This window comes from Neodiprion virginianus, chromosome 3, assembly GCF_021901495.1.
Source record: "Neodiprion virginianus isolate iyNeoVirg1 chromosome 3, iyNeoVirg1.1, whole genome shotgun sequence".
NCBI classification, from domain to species: domain Eukaryota; kingdom Metazoa; phylum Arthropoda; class Insecta; order Hymenoptera; family Diprionidae; genus Neodiprion; species Neodiprion virginianus.
Window position 1 is genome coordinate 42,107,932 of NC_060879.1, and position 21,135 is coordinate 42,129,066.

At 39.2% G+C, this 21,135-nt stretch overlaps 3 protein-coding genes across 5 annotated transcripts; 1 reads left to right on the top strand and 2 right to left on the bottom strand.

The window, feature by feature from the left end:
* Positions 1 to 1,615: 1,615 nt before the first annotated feature.
* Positions 1,616 to 5,590, bottom strand: LOC124300313 (protein lethal(2)denticleless). Of its 2 annotated transcripts, none has more exons than XM_046754266.1 (8): positions 5,372 to 5,590; positions 4,732 to 4,971; positions 4,461 to 4,646; positions 4,095 to 4,323; positions 3,698 to 3,903; positions 3,385 to 3,587; positions 3,076 to 3,292; positions 1,616 to 2,810 (listed from the first exon to the last, which is right to left on the bottom strand). In XM_046754266.1, exons 1-8 carry the CDS (start codon positions 5,412 to 5,414, stop codon positions 2,101 to 2,103), a joined length of 2,034 nt encoding a protein of 677 aa, XP_046610222.1. In that variant the 5' UTR covers positions 5,415 to 5,590; the 3' UTR covers positions 1,616 to 2,100. The 2 variants fall into 2 exon arrangements, with proteins under 2 accessions (XP_046610222.1, XP_046610220.1); XM_046754264.1 differs by having other exon boundaries at positions 4,461 to 4,641; positions 4,727 to 4,971.
* A 115-nt stretch (positions 5,591 to 5,705) lies between these two features.
* On the top strand, positions 5,706 to 10,963 carry LOC124300312 (uncharacterized). 2 transcript variants are annotated; one of them, XM_046754263.1, is made up of 4 exons: positions 5,706 to 5,883; positions 5,972 to 6,039; positions 6,131 to 6,233; positions 6,560 to 10,963. In XM_046754263.1, the coding sequence occupies exons 2-4, from the start codon at positions 5,972 to 5,974 to the stop codon at positions 10,013 to 10,015; spliced, it is 3,627 nt and encodes a 1,208-aa protein (XP_046610219.1). In that variant the 5' UTR covers positions 5,706 to 5,883; the 3' UTR covers positions 10,016 to 10,963. The 2 variants fall into 2 exon arrangements, with proteins under 2 accessions (XP_046610219.1, XP_046610218.1); XM_046754262.1 differs by having other exon boundaries at positions 5,728 to 6,039.
* An 80-nt stretch (positions 10,964 to 11,043) lies between these two features.
* On the bottom strand, positions 11,044 to 12,677 carry LOC124300314 (methyltransferase-like protein 7A). Its single transcript, XM_046754267.1, has 3 exons — positions 12,104 to 12,677; positions 11,779 to 12,041; positions 11,044 to 11,307 (listed from the first exon to the last, which is right to left on the bottom strand). The coding sequence occupies exons 1-3, from the start codon at positions 12,378 to 12,380 to the stop codon at positions 11,044 to 11,046; spliced, it is 804 nt and encodes a 267-aa protein (XP_046610223.1). The 5' UTR covers positions 12,381 to 12,677.
* Between the last annotated feature and the right edge of the window lie 8,458 nt (positions 12,678 to 21,135).

Genomic DNA, 21,135 nt, shown 5'->3' on the forward strand with positions numbered 1-21,135 from the left:
TTCCATCGGTGATTCTGTAAAAGTCTAAAAAATTTGAATATACACCGCCAACCAAAAGTTTGGGTACACCAGTCGAAATTTCTTGCCGCACTAAAAGTTAAATAGCGGACTCAAAAATAAAGATAATCAAACGTTCCAAACAGCGTTTTAAAGAGGACATATTTACCTTTATGTTTGTTTTTTCGAAAATTACTTACAATTTTTCTTGGATCTGGTACGTATTTTTGAACATGGCCGTTTTTCCGCCATTCTTTAGTCTCCAACCAACATTTTCGTTCTTCATAAAGTATCGTATGATTTTTTTTCGCCCAAGTATTGAATTTTCAGCTCAAAAAGTTATGTTTTAGAAAAAAGCTGTAATTCAACAATTAGTGGGTTTCAGAGAAAATGGCAAGAGGATAAAAAATTGCATAGGTTTACACTCGAGTAGCTTGAACTTTGCCAGCATTTGGGGGGGGATTTTAATGGGACTTTGATGAGTGGAGGGGCAATTTTTGAGGCCAGAATTTGGAGAACCATCGTCAGTTGAGACATATTCATTTTTTCGCGATAATTAGATATGATATACCTTGATTACGTAAAATAAACATCATGCCTCGTTTTTTTAATACAAAGTTCTTTATATTCAGTCCATTTCACATGTTCAAACTTTTCGGAGCAAGGAAAATTCAGAAAAATGTTGACCACGTATTAATCGCACGTATCAATCACATATAAGACTGTTGAAATGAGTCCAAAATACTTTGTGTGACTTTCATACGATGTAAACACAAACTCCAGATGAAAAATAAATACTTTTAAGCTTCGCATTGACCTTATGAAGGTAAACAATTGCTCTACACGATCCTGTCGATTTTTTTTTGTTGTACGAACATTTCCAGCAACTGCGTAGTATAATTTTTTTGAATTTTTCCTGCTTTGAAAAGTTTTCACGTGTAAAAATGGCTAAATATAAAGAAATCCATATTTGAAAACGAGTTATGATTTTTGCTTAAAGAAATAAAGATATGTCATGTCACAATATAGCGAAAAAAGTGAATATATTGATAAATATGGTCTTGGTCGGCGCAAATGTAATTTTTTTTTTACAACGAAATCTAGTAAAGATGAGCTCAGAGACGTGATTGACTATTTTTTTGCGTCAAAAAGCAAGTTCAAAAGCCTGAAGTTTTTTCTTTTTAATATTTCGTCTTAAATCTGATAGTTTTTGAGACACAACAACTCAACTGACGATGGTTCTCCAAGTTCCAGCCGAAAAAATTGACCTTCCACTCATCCGAGTCCCATCCCAAAATTATAAAAAAATTTTTTTTAATACTGGAAAAATCCGAGTTACTCCAGTGTGAACCTATGCAACTTTTTACCCTTCTGACATTTTCTTTGAAATCCCCTAGTTATTGAATTACAGCTTTTATCTAAAACATGTTTTTTTTAGCTAAAATTAAACTGGGACAAAAAAAAGAAAAATCGTACAAAACTTTGTAAAAAACGAAAATGTAGGTAGCATAAGGGAAATATGTTAATAAGGGGAAATGTCTCACCGGTTTTCGGCTTTTCAACCATGTTTTCTACATACAAGTTCAATTTCATTTGGTAATAAGAAACAATTTATTACTTATATTTGAAACACGTTTTTCGTATAAAAAATAATGTATGACTATTTACAACAACAAAACTAACGATTTCGTTGAACCGGCATTTTCATTACAATTTTTTTCATCCTGGGTATTGTAGAATGGTCTTAAATGAGATTATACGCCTATGTATCGATATGACTTGTACCTCCAAATTATTCTCGTAGTGCACATTATGCTACAGGTTAAAATAATTCGTACAAAATGAACACAAACATACTGACATTAGTAACAGAACAAATATTAGCTGCTATAACAACGGGTAAGAAATAAAATAGGAGTTCACCTTGAGTTGAAGCAGATCATTACGACCAGGTGTAACGGATACAGGATGTATCACGACAAATTTTTACATAATAATACTGGCAATTTTGTACAAAAGAGTATTGGGTTGGAGTGTTTCACTGTACTGTAATGTCCATGTTTTCATATTTCGTTGAAGACGATCTTAGATCTGTCACTGGTTTCAACTTAAAGCATTTTCCGTTTCTATTTTTTGCTTCGCGTCATCGGATGGCACAGATTTTGAAGAAATTAAATTGTCACTTGTAACGCAGAGTTCCTTCTCGCACTCCTTGCCTGATACTCTAAAGAAATTAAGGAGAGAAGGCTCCTTAATCGTTTTCCGTGGTTCTGTTGATCGTGATCTTGCTGAGCGTCGTACTGCCGTCGCGGTTGCTTTAGGACTAGTCAGTTCCCCTATACCAGCTTTCGACTTCTGTTCGAATTTTTCTTTACGTATTTTTGTTAACCAGTCAACGTTTTCTTTGTATTTTTGTGGGGATATTTGTAGCAAGTGCGGCGCAGTACCGTCTATGACGTAATTGGGCAGATTTAGAGTCGGGGAAAACGGAACTTCACTGTTACTTCGATCGTTTACCGTAGACGAACTTGGTCCAGGTTCATCTGAGTCATAATTTGCACTCAGTGTTCGTCCGCACTCGTTTGCTGAGCTGAATAGTCTTCGAGCTCCTCGGTTGTCTATGTGCAGACGTTTCGCGCTACCACCTTCGAGATTTTCCTCAACCGGCGATAAAACTGATTCAAATTTGAATCTTAGCTCATCGGCTGTCATTTGTGAGTATCGTCTCTTGGTCGACGGCGTCAGAGCCTTTTTTTCACTGCAGTTGTAACTTTCAACTGATTCAGTAGAACTTGGAGGACCCGAAGAAGGACCTGGAAGAAAACTGTTAGTTATTGAACTGGCCCCTTCAACATTAGCACTTACAATCGCAAATTTTATCATTCCTTTAAAAAGAGTGAAGGTATCTTCCAATTGCCGAAAACATGCAATTTTGCGGGAATAAATAGAGCCTCTCAGTTACAATTTAAGCCAGAGATGAACGGAGGGAGGAAGTTAGAATAGCAATTGTGGCTAAGTAACTGTTTGGAGTGGTAAAATTCTTTTGTTGCATTATATTATTCAAATATTTTCGTATACCAACGGTAGTATCAGAGCCAGGGGTCTGTTGTTGACAATGAATCCATTGGCAAGATATAGTTGGTGTTGCTTCCAAGCCACCTACAAGATGGCTCAGAGCGTCTTCAATTGGTACTGGGTTTGCCTCTCCTTGTATTTCTACTTCTGAGTTATCACCTTTATGTTCCAAACCCACTCGCCATATTCTATGTCTGGAGTCGTCAGAACAAGTAACGATCTGTAACACGTATAAGTAAGTAGTGAAGAAATTGACTATCTAGAAAGTTTTCTTTTTCAACAGAATAGGATTTTCAATTGCGCAAGCTATACTTTTGCTTCGCCGATGCTGCACCACGCAATGCAAGTCACTTCGGCGGTATGCCCTGAAAGTTTAACCAATGGGCGTCCTGGTTTGCTGGTATTCCAAATGTATGCAAATTCGTCACTAGATCCACTGGCAAGGTAACGGCCATCTGGGCTTAAGCAGGATTTGACATAAAAGGTTGAATTTTGATGTCCGTAGAATTCTGCAACTGTGATGCACAAAAGTGAGCTGTTGTTTCAGAACAGAGCAATCTTAATCTGTTCTACTGATTATGAGTTATCAAAGCAGAGAATAGCAAGTGTATCGATGTGGTATTACCTGGCTTGGGATTACATGTGGCTATGTTGTACGCATAAATAATGTTATCCATGCAACTGGCATACAGCACAACGCCTGCAGGGCAAACAAGTAACGACGTAAAACCGTTTCTTGAACCTCCACCAGTGTATTGTAATATATTTTTTGCCACTGGGTCTCTTTTGTGCGACGAATAATTCTTTCGAAGATCCCACACCTTTATGATCCTGTGTATCAGAAAAATTTCAACTCTCATTAGATATGAATCAGTTCCACCAATTGTCAGGCATCGGACACATTCTTGAGTTAGTAATTAAAGATTCATCAGCAGCGACTTAAACTGTAATAATGATGACTACTTTGCGTGCAATTTGGATAATATGAATAAATTGATCCAGGAAATGAATGTCATGCATACCCGTCACCAGCAGCACAAGATATCAGTGTGAAATCATCCTGAAAAACGAGGCTGGTAATACTGTGGGCGCGTGAAGCTTGGCTACGTCTCTTTCGCGATTTTGTCCCACCTGCAGACACCATGCTATGCGAGTTGTATATACAGTTGTCTGGTCTGGGATGGTGCGTGTGGTTTGCTCTGATATCCCATATCATAATGGCACCGTCTCGAGCTCCGGTTGCAAAAACCGCTGGTTTGAAAACAAATATCGTTCATCGATGAAGTATGATATGCTTAAACTGAATCTACATTAAATATAAACAGAATTTTTTTTTGCACCATTGACCTGAAACGCATTTTCACTATTCTCTATAGATTTTAGCAAACCTTTGTCTTGGTGTCGAAAAACTGCAGTTTTAACACTTCTTGTATGGGCTTGAAAGCACTCCATCTGCTTGATTTCTTCTTGCGATATGTCCCAGAGTTTAGATGTGTGGTCTCCGGATGCTGTGACCAACTTCATTTCACCCGGCATCCAGGCAACATCAAAAATTGCATTGTAATGAGCCTGCAGATATCACACATAAGTTTAAAAATAGAATCGGAAATTTATATTCAATTACGTATCATGTAAGCACAAAACTTGACATTACCTGTGTTCCCTCTAGTCTTTCGTGAAAGTTTCCTGTGATGGTTGTGTTTTGTAAGGCTATTTTGCCATCTTCATTAGCCAATGCAAGCACATGCTCGTTATTACGCGTTGTGCTGAATTTGCAGGCAAACACTGGTGGTTCTGGATTAAAATCTGGTGTTTCAAGACTTGGAGATATTCCACAATATACGTCATTGTGATAACATTTTAAGCGACGTAATGCGATGTCGTAATCGCTCAAAGCTCCTGAAGAATTGAAATTATATCATTAAATTTGTTAGGCAAAGTACTGAGATATTCTATGCTAATTAAATATATTCTCTGTTGTACGAAGTGTCATTCTCTTGGATGCGAATTGTTAAAAATGACATGGTCTAGTTTGGCTTTTTCACAATTAGTACCCACAAAGGTGAAAGACCCTGTATAACTCTGCATGTAGTGAGATAGTGAAATTGCTGGTTTTATTCAATAAGTTACTAATCATAATGCTGGAATAGTATTTGTCAGAGTTTTCGAAAAGTTGAGAATTCTGATTCGTAATTGAATCCCGATACATGTCGCCGGAAAAAAAGGTTATGATCAAGTTTCGAAAGATTATGAATATTGTACGCAAAATTATGATAGTGCATTAGTTTCTGTAGCTTACCAAAACCTTCCTCACGCCTCAGGACAGACTTTACAATATTCATTGTGCAGCCGCACGAATAATACACAAAATATCAATGAATTCATATAAATGTTTATATCTTACAAAAAACGCGGGAGATTCCGTTCCGTTCCTTTCGTCAAACCATCTCTCCATGCTCTCCATAGCTGTTTCTGGTTTTTTGTAAGTTTAGTTTCATTGCCTGCCGTGAGAGCAAACAATGGCTTGTCAAGGACTGGCGGGAAATAAATGTTTGTTTTTTGCAAAAAAAATTTCGGCACTGTTCGAAATTAATAATATTATTGCTCCGTTCCAAACACCAGATTTAATTTAGCACATGATTAATGCCTCACGACGAAAGAACATGTTACTGCGTAATGTAATTTCTTTTTAGGCGTGTTTTAGAAAAAGATGAAGAGTGTCGTAGAATATCACTGTTCCGAATGTCAACTTGATGTCAACGACGTCAAAATATTGAAAACACGATTGAAGAGTCGAGTGTTTGCTGTCTAGTATGTAATTCGAAGATCTGAGGGAAGTTTATTTATATTTTCTAAAGCGATCTACGCTGATTTTCTGTATTATTATGTTACATATAAGATGGAAATCGATCACGGCTTACGCAATACTAGCATCCTCTCCAAGTCCTACATGCGAGGGATTGAACGGTAACAAAGTTTATCGATACTTTCAGGTTATGATAATCTGCAATCGTTGGTCAGAAGTTTCTTATTTCAATAGCTTTGCTATTTTTCGCAGAATTACGGGGAATCAAAACAAACAACGGGATGCATTTGAAATACCAGAAGTCATTCAGGCACGTAAAGAAGAGTGGGCAATGCTATTTGAAAAATTCTCTCAGGTAACCTAACCTAAGCATTGCTTGGCCTCCTTCATAACTCAGACTATCCTGGAAGCTATATACAGAATTTGAGTACACATACAGAAATCCACACACACAAACATACAAAATTAAGCAAACATAAATTATCGTTCTCGATCAGCTAGTGCATTTTTTGAACAGGTGATATATTTAATAATGATCTTTACTGTCGTTTAATTGTTGCTACATACGTGTGCAATGGACACAGCTAGTGTATCTGGTGCCAATTTAAGAAGCTCGCTATCACTGAAGCAACTAATAAACGACTACAATAGGAAAAACATGAAGCATCTTTAATTTTGCAGGTGTCTGACGATCTGGAATTGTATATCCGCACCCTAAATGCAGACGCTGAGTCAAGTGGATCGTGCGAATACCGGGTTCCAGTTCGTAAATCTGCAGCAGAAGTTCAGTACTGGGTTGATACAGGGAATCCTCCATGTCAGGCTTTTGAGGCTTTAGCAAGTGATTCGGATGTAACTATTTCGATAAGCGAAAGTGAAGGCGCAGGCTTGGATGAATCCCAGTTATCAACTTCAACATCGTTGGTTGTTACTAAGCAATTTGCAAGCAGTAGGGAGCAGCTGTTTGGGACATGCTCATCAGGTAGCTCGGTTGATACTACAGCTTATATATTGTCAAATGCAAACATGACAAGGAAAGCCAATCTTCCCTTCGATAAGGACCCTCGTATCGCAAATATAACTAACACAAACAATAATCGTATTGGTCGATTCGTTAGTAACAGAATCCCAAAGGTTGTGCTGACACGGTTAACAGGGATTCCTAAACAGACGTCAAACTCAGACAATAATGCAATATTGCAGAAAAATATTGCTCTGGATCTAAATTGCATTAGCAAAAGAGAATCCTTTGAAAATGATAAAATAAGTGCAATGGGTGATATGTCTTTGGCTGAACGCATAGGGACTATTGACAAACGGTGCAATTCCGACGAGCACAAAGACTCTGAAGTTACTTTGGAGTCTAAGAAGTCTGCCGTAGATAGTCTTCCCATTGAAAGTGAGAAGGCAGACGAAAAAAATAATAGCGGAATATCATTCCATTCTTCAAACGTAATTGTAACAGTTAGTCAAAAAAGAAAATCAAACTGGAGGAAACTGTACTCAGTCAACCGTGATGTATGTGATGAACTTACGCCGATGATCAAACACTGTCAGGATAGCAGGTCTGGCCGAAAGAGTATTCATCCGGCACTAGTAGACAGTTCTTCAACACGTCGACCTAGAAAATCTGTATTCAGACCACAGTTGTCCACTTTGACAAGGCGGTCGAAAATCCGAAGGTTTAAAAATCGCTCCATCAATACAAGCTCTGCCAAGAATAAGCTTAAGAAAAAATCGTCTCTCATTAAATCGAGGGATGCCGAGGATTCCCAAGGGCTGCATAGAGATTCGCCTGACAGTATGGTTATGAAAAGGAATGACGAGATCTACCTTGGTCAAGAAAAAACAATTGATTCTCCCACAAAAGAAACTTTGCTTGAAGCATCGCCAATCTTGCATACAAAATCGAACAAAGTTATGAAAAGTGATGACCCAGCTGCTGCTTCTTCCTCTCTAAGTTTGCAAGATGTTTCAGAAATTATAAATGAGGAAATGAACAGGATTCAGGAAACACATAATAGCGTAGCTGGAAAACACTTTTTGAAGCAATCCTTTCCTACGGGAAGTCAGCAATTTGAGAATAGACATAAGGAGGATGATCAAGGCTCTGTATTCAGACCGCCAGCTGATTCGTTATCCGAGCTGATGGACAGTAGAAGACAAAATATATTTGATGCAAAGAAGAATTTATATGCAACAGATTTGAAGTCATGTTCTGACACAAACTCTCCTTTGGCATCGAGTCCGAGTAAAATTCAAGTTGCAGAAGATAATGGCAGTGAGGCAAGCACATCATTGTTGCATAGTTTCAAGCAAAAAATAAAAAGACAAAGCATCTCTTCGCCAACGAAAGTAAAAGCAACCAATATTTGTCTTGGTTCAGAAATTACTGTACGGAAGCCAATAATTATCCTGCATGATTTTCTGCACCTGAAAAATTGTTGTGGTGAACTGGAAAAACAACATAACAAGAAATGGCTCAGTAAACAACATCAGAATGAAAATTTACACACAGTTGAGAAAGACATGGATGAGAAAAATTCGCTGCAAGACAATTCGGTTCAAGAAGATAATGTAAACTTCAAATTTACGCAATCATTGAACCACAGAGACTCTGAGATGAACAAAGCAAAGTTGAATAAGAAATTGACATCTTTGAAGAGCAATAATGATATTTTAACGAAGAATATAGATTTAGTTATCGACAATCCTCGTTTGTCAGATCAAAAATTATCGCCTCTGAAAACTCACGAGCCAATTGAAGATATTCATTGCGCTTCTACTACTGGAATCAGTTGCCGTCCTGAAGCAGCAACGAGTATACAATTATCAAAGGATAGAAAGGCAACGGTTAAAACGACCAACAGAAACTGTAATTCACAAGACTCATTATTTCATCTTATATCTTCAGACGAGGAAGATATTTTAGAAACATTGACGCGCCGTTTGAAATCACGATCGTCTAGAAAAACGAGATCCGTCCGAGAAACGGGAGGAACGGAACTTATCGATCGAGGTGAAAACCGTACAGTTCAAACTCCAAAGAAATCTCAAGGCGCAGAGCTCAATAGTGCACGTTATAAAATAGTCTCTAGCAGTTCAGAAGATGAAACGAATATCATGAATGGGAGAGGTTTGCAACACAAAAAAATTGCTAGTTCCAGGACATTTACAAAGCTAAGCTCCAAGAAAAATAAGGGGAAAAGTTCTCCAAAATCTGAACAAACGACATCTCCAGTACAAGATGAATGTGTGAATAAGGCAGATAGCTTTCAAAGTGATGATCAAGAATTAGATCGCCAATCTTTGGATGTGAACAAACATTTTGAAATGAAGAAGGGTAATCCGGCTAATAATCAAATACACAATTATAACGAGTCACATGAAAGGATGGATGAAAATATCCCCAAGTCTAAGCTACCAATTTCTCACAAGACTGACAACACCAGGACAACTGTACTGATGTCACGTACCAAAGAAAATTTCACAGAAAAAAATTCGAAGCACTCTATAACACCCATTGATTTGGCTTTGAATGATAGATCAAAACTACGTAAGAATATCTCGAAATCAAATGTATCGTCCGAAGATGAGAGAAGAATATATACAAGAGAGCACCGGGACGCGGTTGGAGTGGTGAAGAAGTTGGGTAACACCCGATTGAAGAAGAAGAGAAAATCGAATTCTCAGATTGACGACAATACAAGTGCTGATTCCGTCAGGACTGAAGGAGAGCTGGAACTTGGAAGGGTACAAAATTACAAAAATAGGAGAAAAAGTTTTTGTGAGATGGATAAGGTAGACGAGGCGATCGATGGAAACTTGGCAACTTCCAATGGTTGCGAAAGATTTCTGATAATTTCTAGTGACGAGTCATTTAAAAATGATGATCCGACGATTTCCCGCTTCATGAATTGCGCTGGTACGAATTCTCAGAGGAAAGAAAATGAGAACAACGATGAGAGTTACAATTCAAATTCATTAAAAGATTCTATGAGTCCTACAAAGCAGGGACTTGTATATGAAAAAGACACGCGTTCGTCATTGAAAAAAATCTCTGTAACTGGACAAAAAAAATCAAAGATTATTTTCTGCACGAAAGAATACTGGGAATCAGATTCTGATTATTCGTAACTTATTTTGAAACTACACAAGTTACAGTAATGCTTAAATAAAACAGTTTACTGTTGTGACTATTTATACATAATTACTGGATATTGTTATTAACGTTTCGTTGTTGAGACTTTACAAAAATAGCATGATATTCGTACGCACTTATAGCATAAAACGCACAGTTACAAAAGACTTTAAATCTATGAATTTTGTGATATTTCGATTAAGAGTGAACCACCGTAGCCATCATATTTGTGGTGGACGGTAGAGTTAACTGGTGGTCAACGTAGGAACTTCCATGGTCAGGAGTGCACATATATGCAAAATAATTTATGGTGCCTTCGAGGTCGCAAATTTCTACATTTTTTTTTGACGAGAACATGTGCAGAAAATTGGTATCAAAGACTGATGCAGTTGTAACGATTTATAGTTTTTTGTTTTTATTTCTGCGTTATATTCGAAAATCGAAAACTAATTCACATCTAATCAACGCATGTAACAGCATAATCAATTCAAAAGAATAAGTCAATAATTTGTGCAACTGTTGCCGATTCGTCAAGTAAATAAACAATAAAAGAGAAAAACTTTTAACACCACGTTTTGAAACCACAAGCAGGACGTTTGATTATGTGAATACAATTAGTTTCTTGTTCTATTTAATTTTCCTTAATGTAAATAAGAACATTAAATTCTTTGCTAATCAGGTTTACTGGTCCTAAGATCTATTAATATTTAGAAGTATAATTGTTAAAAGTATCAGTATACAATTATACATAGCTATATAACTTATTAATAAATTAAGGGTATCTGTAATATATGTTATATATTTTTCTTACTAAAAATTATCATAACGATAAGTTCTAAAGTTTTAACAATATACTATCGAAGAATCGATTTTTTTTATCCTGTAAAATAAATTGTATCGTGTCCACGGCAAGTTATAGAATTATTTACATAATGCTGTAGAGTTTTGCACAAAAAATGTCATCAGATTCGTACACGTGCAAATTATACATGATAAGCAACTTCAAATCACAATCAATAATCGCTCATCGAATTGCCGTACCGATCATGTGATGACGAGTAAGGGCAAGATGATGGGGTTTTGATACGTCGCCGTGTAGAGTTGCCCTACCCCAGCGAACTTCCTTGAAGCCAGCCGATTCAATGCTTTTAATTGGGTCGAAATCTGGTCGACAACCGCCGTAGAGGTAGGGCCAAATTCTGGATCGAGACCAAAATGCTTGTAGCCAGTAAATAAGCGTGCCTCGTTCAGGGTCTGGCGTGTGTTCCATAAAGAAGTATGCACCGCCCTGCAAAACAATGATTTCCTCATACATTAAAGTAATTATTCATAGAATCGGAAACCAAATATTGCCAGTAAATAATAAATATACTTCGTGTTCAAATCCCTTCGAAAAGAAACACCCTTTTTGCGCATGTCAAGCGGGTGCAAAATTGCCGTTTTCACGCACGCTGTAGCGGGCGCAAAATTTCATGTCAGCCTGCTCGTGAACTGCGCATGAAAACATCAATTTCTTGAAACCGCTTCGCATGTGCGAAAGGCGAATTTTCAAAGGGACTGTGCCAAAAAAATAAATTGTGCAAATGAGGAGTGGAAGGCAATTTAACTCGTGTGGTCAACACTCTCGCTTTGCTCGGGCGGTAAACGTCACACTCGCAATATATTATTGGGTCTACTATAACATATTACAAAAGAAATCAAATCGGAGAGATTGACCTTGGATACCTTCCTTGTCAGAAGAAATATATAATCCAATTACCGGCACTAGAACTCGCCGAATCTCGCGAAGTACGGCAGAAGGTGATTTGACCGAGCACAATGTTCTAGTTGTCACAACGGCGTCGATACTTTCGGAAGGTATCGCGCGGCTGAGACGACTTCCGTCGCCGACGAGAGTCCGTTCGACGAAGACGTGTTGGAAGCGCCAGGCGTAGTCGTCGTGAAAGAGATAGTCGGCCAATTTTCTGTTCCAGTCCACCCCTATTAGGTGACAGGCTTCTGGGTAGAATGGGATATTTTCACCTGAAAAGGGAACACACTCGTGATCGTGGCCGGGCCCTTAAAATGAATTTCGGATCTCGAACCTGTCTTAACGCCAATCTCAAGGATCCGAATTCGTCCCAAATCGCGAAGAGCACTGTCGGCCGAAACTAGACTATGCAGAGGCTCGAAGAGTCGGCGTTTGTGGAATCTGGCCAAAGTCGAACATTCTGTCTCGAATCCGACGAGGTGATCTCGGTACCAAACCTTACGAACTTTCGACCATCTCGAATATGCCCACGTAGCGATGACGATCACGATGATCAATACAAGCCCGTATCGTGCTCCTAATTCTCTCACCCACAAATCGGCAGTGCTCATGTTGTCCGACTTAATTAACCCTTCGTTTTTCCATGTCTATCGGTCCGGTAATCACTGATTGTACGTAATCGGGAGCTGCAAGTATTTGAACCCTTATTCGAATTAGTAACGTCCTGCACTGTCTCTGAAGTATAAAGAAAACGTAACCCGGCACACCATAGCTTTTGTCATAGTGACTGATATCGGTCCACACCTGCGCAGATTACTTTTGTGAAGAATGATCGACGAGGAACGAGTATAAAATAGGTATTTCCAATGTGGCCGCAAAATGCAATCGGCAATGGTTCGCAGTCCGAAGTTAACTGTCTGATGCCTGACCGGATCGCGACCCGTGCGACCCGGACTGTTATTTACGTTGCATGTGTGCTCAAGAAACGACAATCTCACCGGATAAGATAAGTGCAGTCACGTACGTCTCTCTGGTGTACAACTTTTGAATAACGGAACCAAGAATGGCGCCTTTTTTTTAGAATGAGTTTCTAAGGGACGGCGATACATGATGCAGCCCTTCGTGCTGCCGATGCCGATATTTGGGGATACTTGAAAGCGACATGTGTTGACGATATTACGCACCCGAAAGTGTCCGGAAAAATAATGACAAATGATCGGCGGTCGGATCGACTGACTGCATCTGTAGCAGACACGCTGATGGTTTGATAGGTGTCGTTCAATGTAGGTAATACTAGTCAGGTGCTTTCAGTATTTCCGTTAGTCATGTCTGTTGGATACGGGCGATTTTCGATGCAATTAAATTGAGACTATGCTCTATCACGCGTTTGTATTAATGGAACCCTGAAACAATATCTTCGTGGGGCAGGGTTGAAGTTCCGAAACTGAAAAGTTTCGAAAGTGCCTAATTCCGAATTATTCGGAGATGTAAGATTCCAAAAATTCCAGTTACGATAGAGCTAAGTTCCGAAAAGTAAATTTCCGATAGGGCAAAATTACGAGAAATAAAATTTCGATGGACTAAAACTCGGAAAATTAGAATATACTCACACAGCGTAGGTTATCAACGAGTGGTTTTAAAAAATCAGAAAAACCGAAAATCGGAATGATCAGGATTACGAACGTGAAAATATCGACAATCCAAAACAAAGAAAGATCAAAGTGGTGAGATTTCACCAAGCCAGAAACTCACAGAAGCGAAAATCTTCGATAATTTGGAATTTCGATGTTTGGGATTTTAAAATTTTCTCATTTTTGCACTTTCGGAGTTTGATTTCTTTACTTCAACTTTCGGTACCAAAAATTTCGGAATTTGTCGCCTCTGGAACTTTTCAAATTCGGGATTTTGACCCCCCCCCCGCTGCGTAAACTAAATATACAAGTGAATAATTAGTAAACGAGCGATTTGGGGCATAATTCTAACCGTCCTGAAAATTTTTGTCCCACAGGAGTAATAAAATGCGGAAATGAACACCGCGGCTCTTACGGGAGTTCGTACACGTCACAGTACGTTATTCTAGTGCGCATCGAGGCGATGCGCTGTGAGAAAAAAACGAGGGGAGAAAAGAACGAAAAGCCATGGCGGATCGGCGAGTAGGTATTTCATGTTAAAAACAGCTAACAAAGCGGGAATCAATCGCGCACCCCGCCGGCACCCCGGCCAGCGCACCACTTAGGCGAAGGCGCACCCCGAGCTTACCATTCTTCGTGCGAATTGAGTCGGCTGAAGAGTGACCACAAACAACAGAATCGCACGTTACGGCTAACCGGTTGCACCGAACCGGGTGCATTCTCTCGTGGGTACGTAAAATAGAACCCGGCTTCAATTCAAAGTCATATCGTCGATCCCGAAGGCGTTTTGTTTTCAGGATTTGGGCGGGGAGAGGCAGTCCTGCTTTGGTAATGGGTCGCTGAGTCGGAGAATAATTAATACCTGATATGCTAGCCTGCATACCGCGGTCTGTCTGCACATCGATCCGCATTTACCAACTAGCTGTGATATAAAGCTGCAATACCAGTTGCGTCATACTACACGGGGTGAAATTTGTAAACCCGTCCGATGGATGACACGAGTCAGCAACGAAATCCTGTTGCAAAAAAAAAAAATAATAATAAAAATACATTATAGATATGATGGTTTTAAGCCGAATCTATATCTGCTTCCCATTTTTTTCTGTCACATATATGTTAGGTACATCATATGATTTTTTTTTATTTCTTGTTCAAAATCCAGAATTTATTGTATTTTGTTTTTGCATTTACACTACTTTAATATACTTGAATAGTGAATCCAGGACACATTGCACACAGAAAGACTGTACAAGGAATTTTTTTTCAGTCGATTCGCCGTGAAAATCCAATCAATGATATGAAAATAAAAAAAACTACAAAATAACTAGATTTATACCTACTTGAACATGGATAGATTTTTTGACGATTTTAACTCGTAAATTTTTTTACTTTATGACTTTTTTTTATCAATCTTGTTCCTATCATTAGTGTTATAATTTATAAGCAAAAATAGCCTTTCATTGAAAAAAACCATTATTACATGACAAATATCCGTGGTACATATTTGTTATTATTATATTTCGATTCAACAGCATGAAATCTATTATAATTACACATAATAATTGGAAGGAAAAAAAAATAAAAAATATTTTGTTTGCAGAACAGTGTTATTCTTCGATTTAAACGAAACTATTTCACCGTCGCTGTACTATTGGGATTGTCGCTTTGCAATGCGTCATCTGATGGAAAAAACTCGAACCAACACAACCAGACTGACAGCTGACCGATGACCGTGTTTTTTCACGCGTGGATGGTAGAACAGGTATATCATCGATTACGTTTCATTAATTTATGTGACATGAGTAATTTGAAAGCCCAAGAATTACGAATTGCCTCTATTAAAATCAAAAACTTAGGTTATGTGGTGATAAAATGGCGCCGACAACCAGGCTCTGACGTCATTTGAACGATTTCAAATACATGCGGGAAATTTTACGCGGCATGTGCCGGACTTCGCGTGTCGATTTACCGGGCGAACGCGTGACAGCCGGTGAAATTAGCCGCTCTAAATGTCGCCACACTTCGTAGATACCTACGTATGAGCATACGTGAAATCGGCGATGGGTGTTGGATGCAGTGGACACGGCTGTCCGGCCTGCGGGTGCCTCGAAACAGGCAAGTCACCATCTGGCATTTGGTGCAAGCTGGGGGCTCGGTGCGTGCGGTGAAGATAATTGAAGGAGTAAAAAAAGGCGGAATATGGAAGACGAATTATTGCAATTAATAACCAACGACGAGGCGAAAGACAAATTTAAAGAAGAAACGATCTCGGGCGTTTTTCGTCCACGTCCCCTAAAAAAAGATGGCCAGGAAATTTGCTTCCTCCGTTTCCTCCGGGACTCGTAACAACGGAGGGCGTCAGCAGATTTCTCCGGATCGGCCGCGAACCACGTTCAACACTTCGGGGTAATGGGCCAGAGGTACCCGCAAACCGTTCAAGTACTTTCACAGCTTATTGCCGAGCACGAAGCAGTCGCGTACTTTATCACCCGGATCTGAAAAGGGTGAAAAATGTTGAAACGCAAACGCTTTCGCTACGCACATACGTTTATAAACTTTGTAGAGGTCTGCTTTACGTTTCGATGTTATGTGCATACACGTTTGTTCGTTGAAAGGAAACACTGAAACGTGTATTTTCAACGTTTGCTATGTTTGTGAAAAAGTAATGTTATTTTTTTATCGAAATTAAAAATTGTCGGTGAATGAATTTGGTAGAAGGGGCAAACAGCGTTGTTGGAAAACGGATAATAATTTAAAATTAGCTCGAAAAAGTTTGAACCTTCATTGAAGTAAACGATTTTCTCTTTCGAAACCAGGTGTCAGTATGAATCAGGTTTCTGGGGGCATATAAAGCTTTGTAAGATCTCCTGCAGTGTATGTAACGTATATGTACTCGAGTAAGTAGGAAGACGGTGTTCGAGGATAGGAGCTATTCGCATTGTCTCCATTGTTGGCGAACTCTAATCAATATTTTCACAATATGGCGGCATTGTCCGGGGCACGAGCGCCCAGGCGAGAGTCCTCCACGTCTTCGTGACTCGCGGCTACCGCCCCTTTCCACCTCTTCGAACCGCGAGCTCGGCAAGCATTTTAAAAATATCTCCTCACCTCCTTCAGCTCCAACTCCTCCCCTTCAACTTCCGTTGCTAGAGGGCAAATCGACAGATTTTTCAGCGTTGCTTCACCGAAATAAATATCACTACTTGCAGAGCAGGATGTTGGAGAAAAAAAAACATGATGCAATTCTTCTACATTAGTTGTTTTGCTTGTGTGAGGAAAATTGAAGAAACGTATACGAAAAATTGGTGTACAATTTATTTATTTACATGCTGTGTATCGTTGCACCAGTAAATTCTGGCTATACGTCGTTTCAAAAATTACGAAACGAATGGAGATAGAGAATTGGAATAAAGTTGTATCGACATATTCAGTTTGCATCGGATTACTCATACATTCAGATTCAACGGTACTTGAATTCTGTCTTTTTGACGCCGACTGTCATATTACAGACGTGGCATGTGCGCGTGAAAGCTGATTGAAAAGGGTCGGGACTGCCTCACGTGATAATGCGGGAAATATCTGCAGGTTACAACCAACAGCTTATATGTTCATTGATCTACGTGTATCCATAGTGTACGTGTAACTTGTACTATACTAATGGCATCGGTGAGAAGCTATATGAGACCATAAAATAATCTCATGATTAATTGATTGATTCACCTGTACGCTTAATAATTTGGCGCTATCGCGACAACGATCGACATTTCGATTGCACTTTTGAAATTTTTTCATCAAGTATTCTCGCAGCTGCCGAATCGTGGTTTCATTTTAGCTCTTTATTTCTTAACCCTTCGAGTAAACACCTATTTTTTCGATCACCGAGTACCCATACTCTGGGTCTATAGTCATTTCAGAACTACTGATTCCATCAATTCGAAAATATTCTTAGCCATCAATCCTAGGTAGTTGAAATGCTTCTCGATAAATCATTTTTTTTTTTTTCAAGAAAAACGAAATTTTTTGACAAAGTTGTCATTTCGAAAATTATTCATATATTGGGTAAAAATCTGAAAAAATTTGGGTAAAATAGTGGTATAATCAAAACTCGAAGGGCTTAAACGGATTTTCGACACATTAGATCCTCGGAGTTCTCAACGAAAAAGTCCAGGCTGTCTGTAACATCAATGAAACGCAAGTTTGTGCAGTCCGAAGGATCGGAATCCTCGCGTGCCAAGAGGGTGCCGAACGTGAGACGTCCTTCGGTGAGTTGTTTTGCCGCCAAGTAATTTATAGATCACAGAGAGCATTGACTTGATTGTTGGGTAAGGTGAGAATCGCGTAGTTCGTAAATCAGCGACGCCGTTTCGAGCGCGTCGTCGTTAGGTTCTTGTTAGTTACTCCCCGAGTCGTTGGACTTTCTCTACGCGTCTTTCAGGACTCGCATCCTTGCGACTATCTGTACCTAGTGGCGTATCGGTTATTATGCACGTAGCCGTCGAGGTGGTTGTCGTACGCCTAGATGTATACGGTCTGCATTGTCAGGCGTTACGACTTGTTGACGAACCTCGTTGTGAACTGGTACTTAATGCCTTTATTATTTTACGATACTATAAATTACCGGCAGGAAATATCCTGGCTACATTGAAGACCGGATCACGTGACCAACGCCTAGTTCTCTCGTCATTTTCTAAACTCGCACTGGTACCTGAATACCTGAATTCGCTGTCGATAACTCCTTTATAGTCAATGCAAAAAAAAGACTTCCCTCGATTTGCGGAATGAAGGGTAGAATTGGAGAAAATGAACGAAAAAATTGCGCGAACGCAAGGTAAGCGTGGCAGGCAGCCGTCATCCGTCATCCTCTTCCCCGGGGTTGTTCCGGAACACAGTGAAGATAGTAAATCACCGAAGTCGAGAGCGCATGAGGTCAGCGTCGGGTGAAGTCCTGTAATTGTTTTATGACTGCAACGTAAAACCGGAAATTCCTCCCAGGGAGGGATACTTATTCAGTTCTGAGATAGATTGAAAATTCTGAACTCCGTGCAGTTTGTACCCGGCATTTCTTGAAATATCAAGGGATTATTTTTCTCTCATTTAATATTTCATTTTAGATTCTTCATAGTTACAAAAAAACACTTACAAAAAGCACAAGTTCGCAATGAAAACGTAGATCATAATTTAGCGCAGGTGCGTCCCTGTACTTTTCTCGTAGGAGTTCCCCTGGTTTCGAAAACGTTCGTAAGATTAGTGGTAAAGGTTGTTACTCCAAGCTTTGTGTCGGATATTCCTTGGTTGTTCCTCGTTCTGAAAATAGACATTAGAAAAAATTCGAAGTGTTAAGAAATTCATCTTTGAGTGGGAATAATTATTGCAAATTAATTGTACCTTTCAGTTAGTTTTAACTGCTTACCGGGGTGTCCGAAAATGTCTAATGACATATGGAGAGAGCGATTAAACCAGGAAAAAGAAATATTAAAGGCTATTGGAATACTGCGAACTAAAAAAGAGGAATAGTCAGGGCTTTTGACTTGCGAAAAACGTATTTATTAATGACAAATGGGTGTGGTCATCGTAAATACCCACATTTATGTATTAAAACTGTATAACTCTTCAAAATATCAGAGTAATAATCTTTCAATATTAAGCTAAAAATTTTTTCTCCCGTCAAACAATTATTATTCAACACTTACGCTATTATTCATGCGTACATTGAGCTGTAGTTTGCCATCAATTTTCATTAATCAATGTCTCGTTCAGCGTCTACTAGGTCATACTATACATACATTCACCGAGGTTGATTTTGTCACTGATAGATGAAATTACCGTTTGAACAACACAGTAAGACTAGCTAGCATGTTTTTTTCGACAATTTTATGGCGACAGCTTCGCGTAAATTCATTAATTATTGTAAATGTAAGCAGCACTTCTGTCATCTTTATAGAAATTAATTATTTAAGCGTTTCAAACACATATAAGTTCTATAATTATTTGATATCCACAAGCTTCCATATTATTCAAACCTCTTTGTGAATATAATAAATTACGTGCCTAATCTAAAATTGTGCATTACTTAAACAGTTAAAATGTCGAAGTGACCGCGATCATTCGGTCACTCCTTATACATATATACAAGTATTTCTACGCGCACCCCGCTTCGTCATGGAGGAATTTCATAACGAGTTCTTTACGACCATATCTTTGTCATATTCGCCACAGTACCAATTAGTGCCTTTAAACAGATTCCGAGCCTGGAATTCCGTCTCAAGGGTCCGATAGAATCGGATTCTAAACAATTGTCCGCCATATCCTGAGACCGATGGATGTGCCGTTGAAAAAAAAATAAAAAAACTTTTTCCCTCTCAATCCAATACATTATGCATGCGGGGCACAAACCGTATCTACCAAATTCTGTCACGATAAAATTTCCGGCCGTGTAATTAGAATTTCGAAAGAGAAATGCCGAAGCCGAAACGTTCGCACGTTTCAAGATAATACGTAAATCAGGTCGGCATAACGTCTTGTACTTGTGTCACCTTCTTTCATACGCTACTCTTTGTAATTTTAACAGTCATTTTATTCGATATGCAATCTTGACGTCCGCTTTATTGTTCGCCATCGAAACTGAGAGAACTCTGTCAGTCAAGCTACGAATAGGCGATGTAAATTACAAATTCAACCGAATACTCTCCGAGTTTTTTTACCTACTTGTTTTCAAAATAATTGCAAATATTAACCTCATACATAAGATTACAAAAACACTGAGAGAAATTTTTAGTTCCGGTTACCGCTCAGTCCTTGACTATTTTCATTTTTTACCACGTTCGAAAAATATTGTTCTAGGTAGAAAATGAAAATTAGTTTTCTAGCTGTTACCAGATAGTCTAGTATCCGTTACTATTCTTTCTCATTACGATCACTGTTACTAGATTTTCTTGCAACCGTTGCGAAAATTTGATGCTTGTGCAACAATACATCGATGTTAAAGCCTTATTTAACTAAAAAAGTAGAGTAAACCTCGCCAACTGATTTTGCGTTGCAATTACCAAAAAAGGATCGACAACAGCGTTTTTCGTAATTCCAACAATATTCAGGCAGTTTTTTTTAACGATACCTCTTTTACTGAATTTTTCTAGTTACCGTAACAAATGAAGCATCTCTCAGTGTGTAACTCGTCTATCAAGTACGCGTGTCTTGTGCAATCCAAAATCGGTCGTCAATCACGGTGTAAGGTTTTCGTTTCTTCCGTGACGTTTCGTATCCATGTTTATTTACTTTCCCTGCAAATTCCGCCAGTATAAGGGCATGCACGGAGTCGAAATGAGATCTAGGCTAGGCGTGTGTAGGTATACACGGCGATCCTCGTAGCTTATACGTGTGTACCGCTTAGTTTGGCGTATTTTGGCGGCACGACTCGGCAAATATTTGTAAATTTGAAAGGAGAGACGTCTCAATCGGGGCGACGGAGGGTCTCGCTGTACGTACGTTGCAGCAGCCCCCCAGGCAAGAGCCACGCCTCCGGTTGCCTTTGACGGATTTTCCGAAAACGCTCAACTGCCAGATGCCGCTAATTTCGCCGATTCGCCGTGACGCCGGCTGAAAGGGCTCCGGGGTCGCCGATCCTCGACGCGGTTCCACTCTCGGCAACCATGAGCTGGTTCCCACCCCGGACGACGAAAAGATCGGTCACACTCACGGCGGGGGTGTTTTCCACCGATAATCTATTTATTGCGTGCAT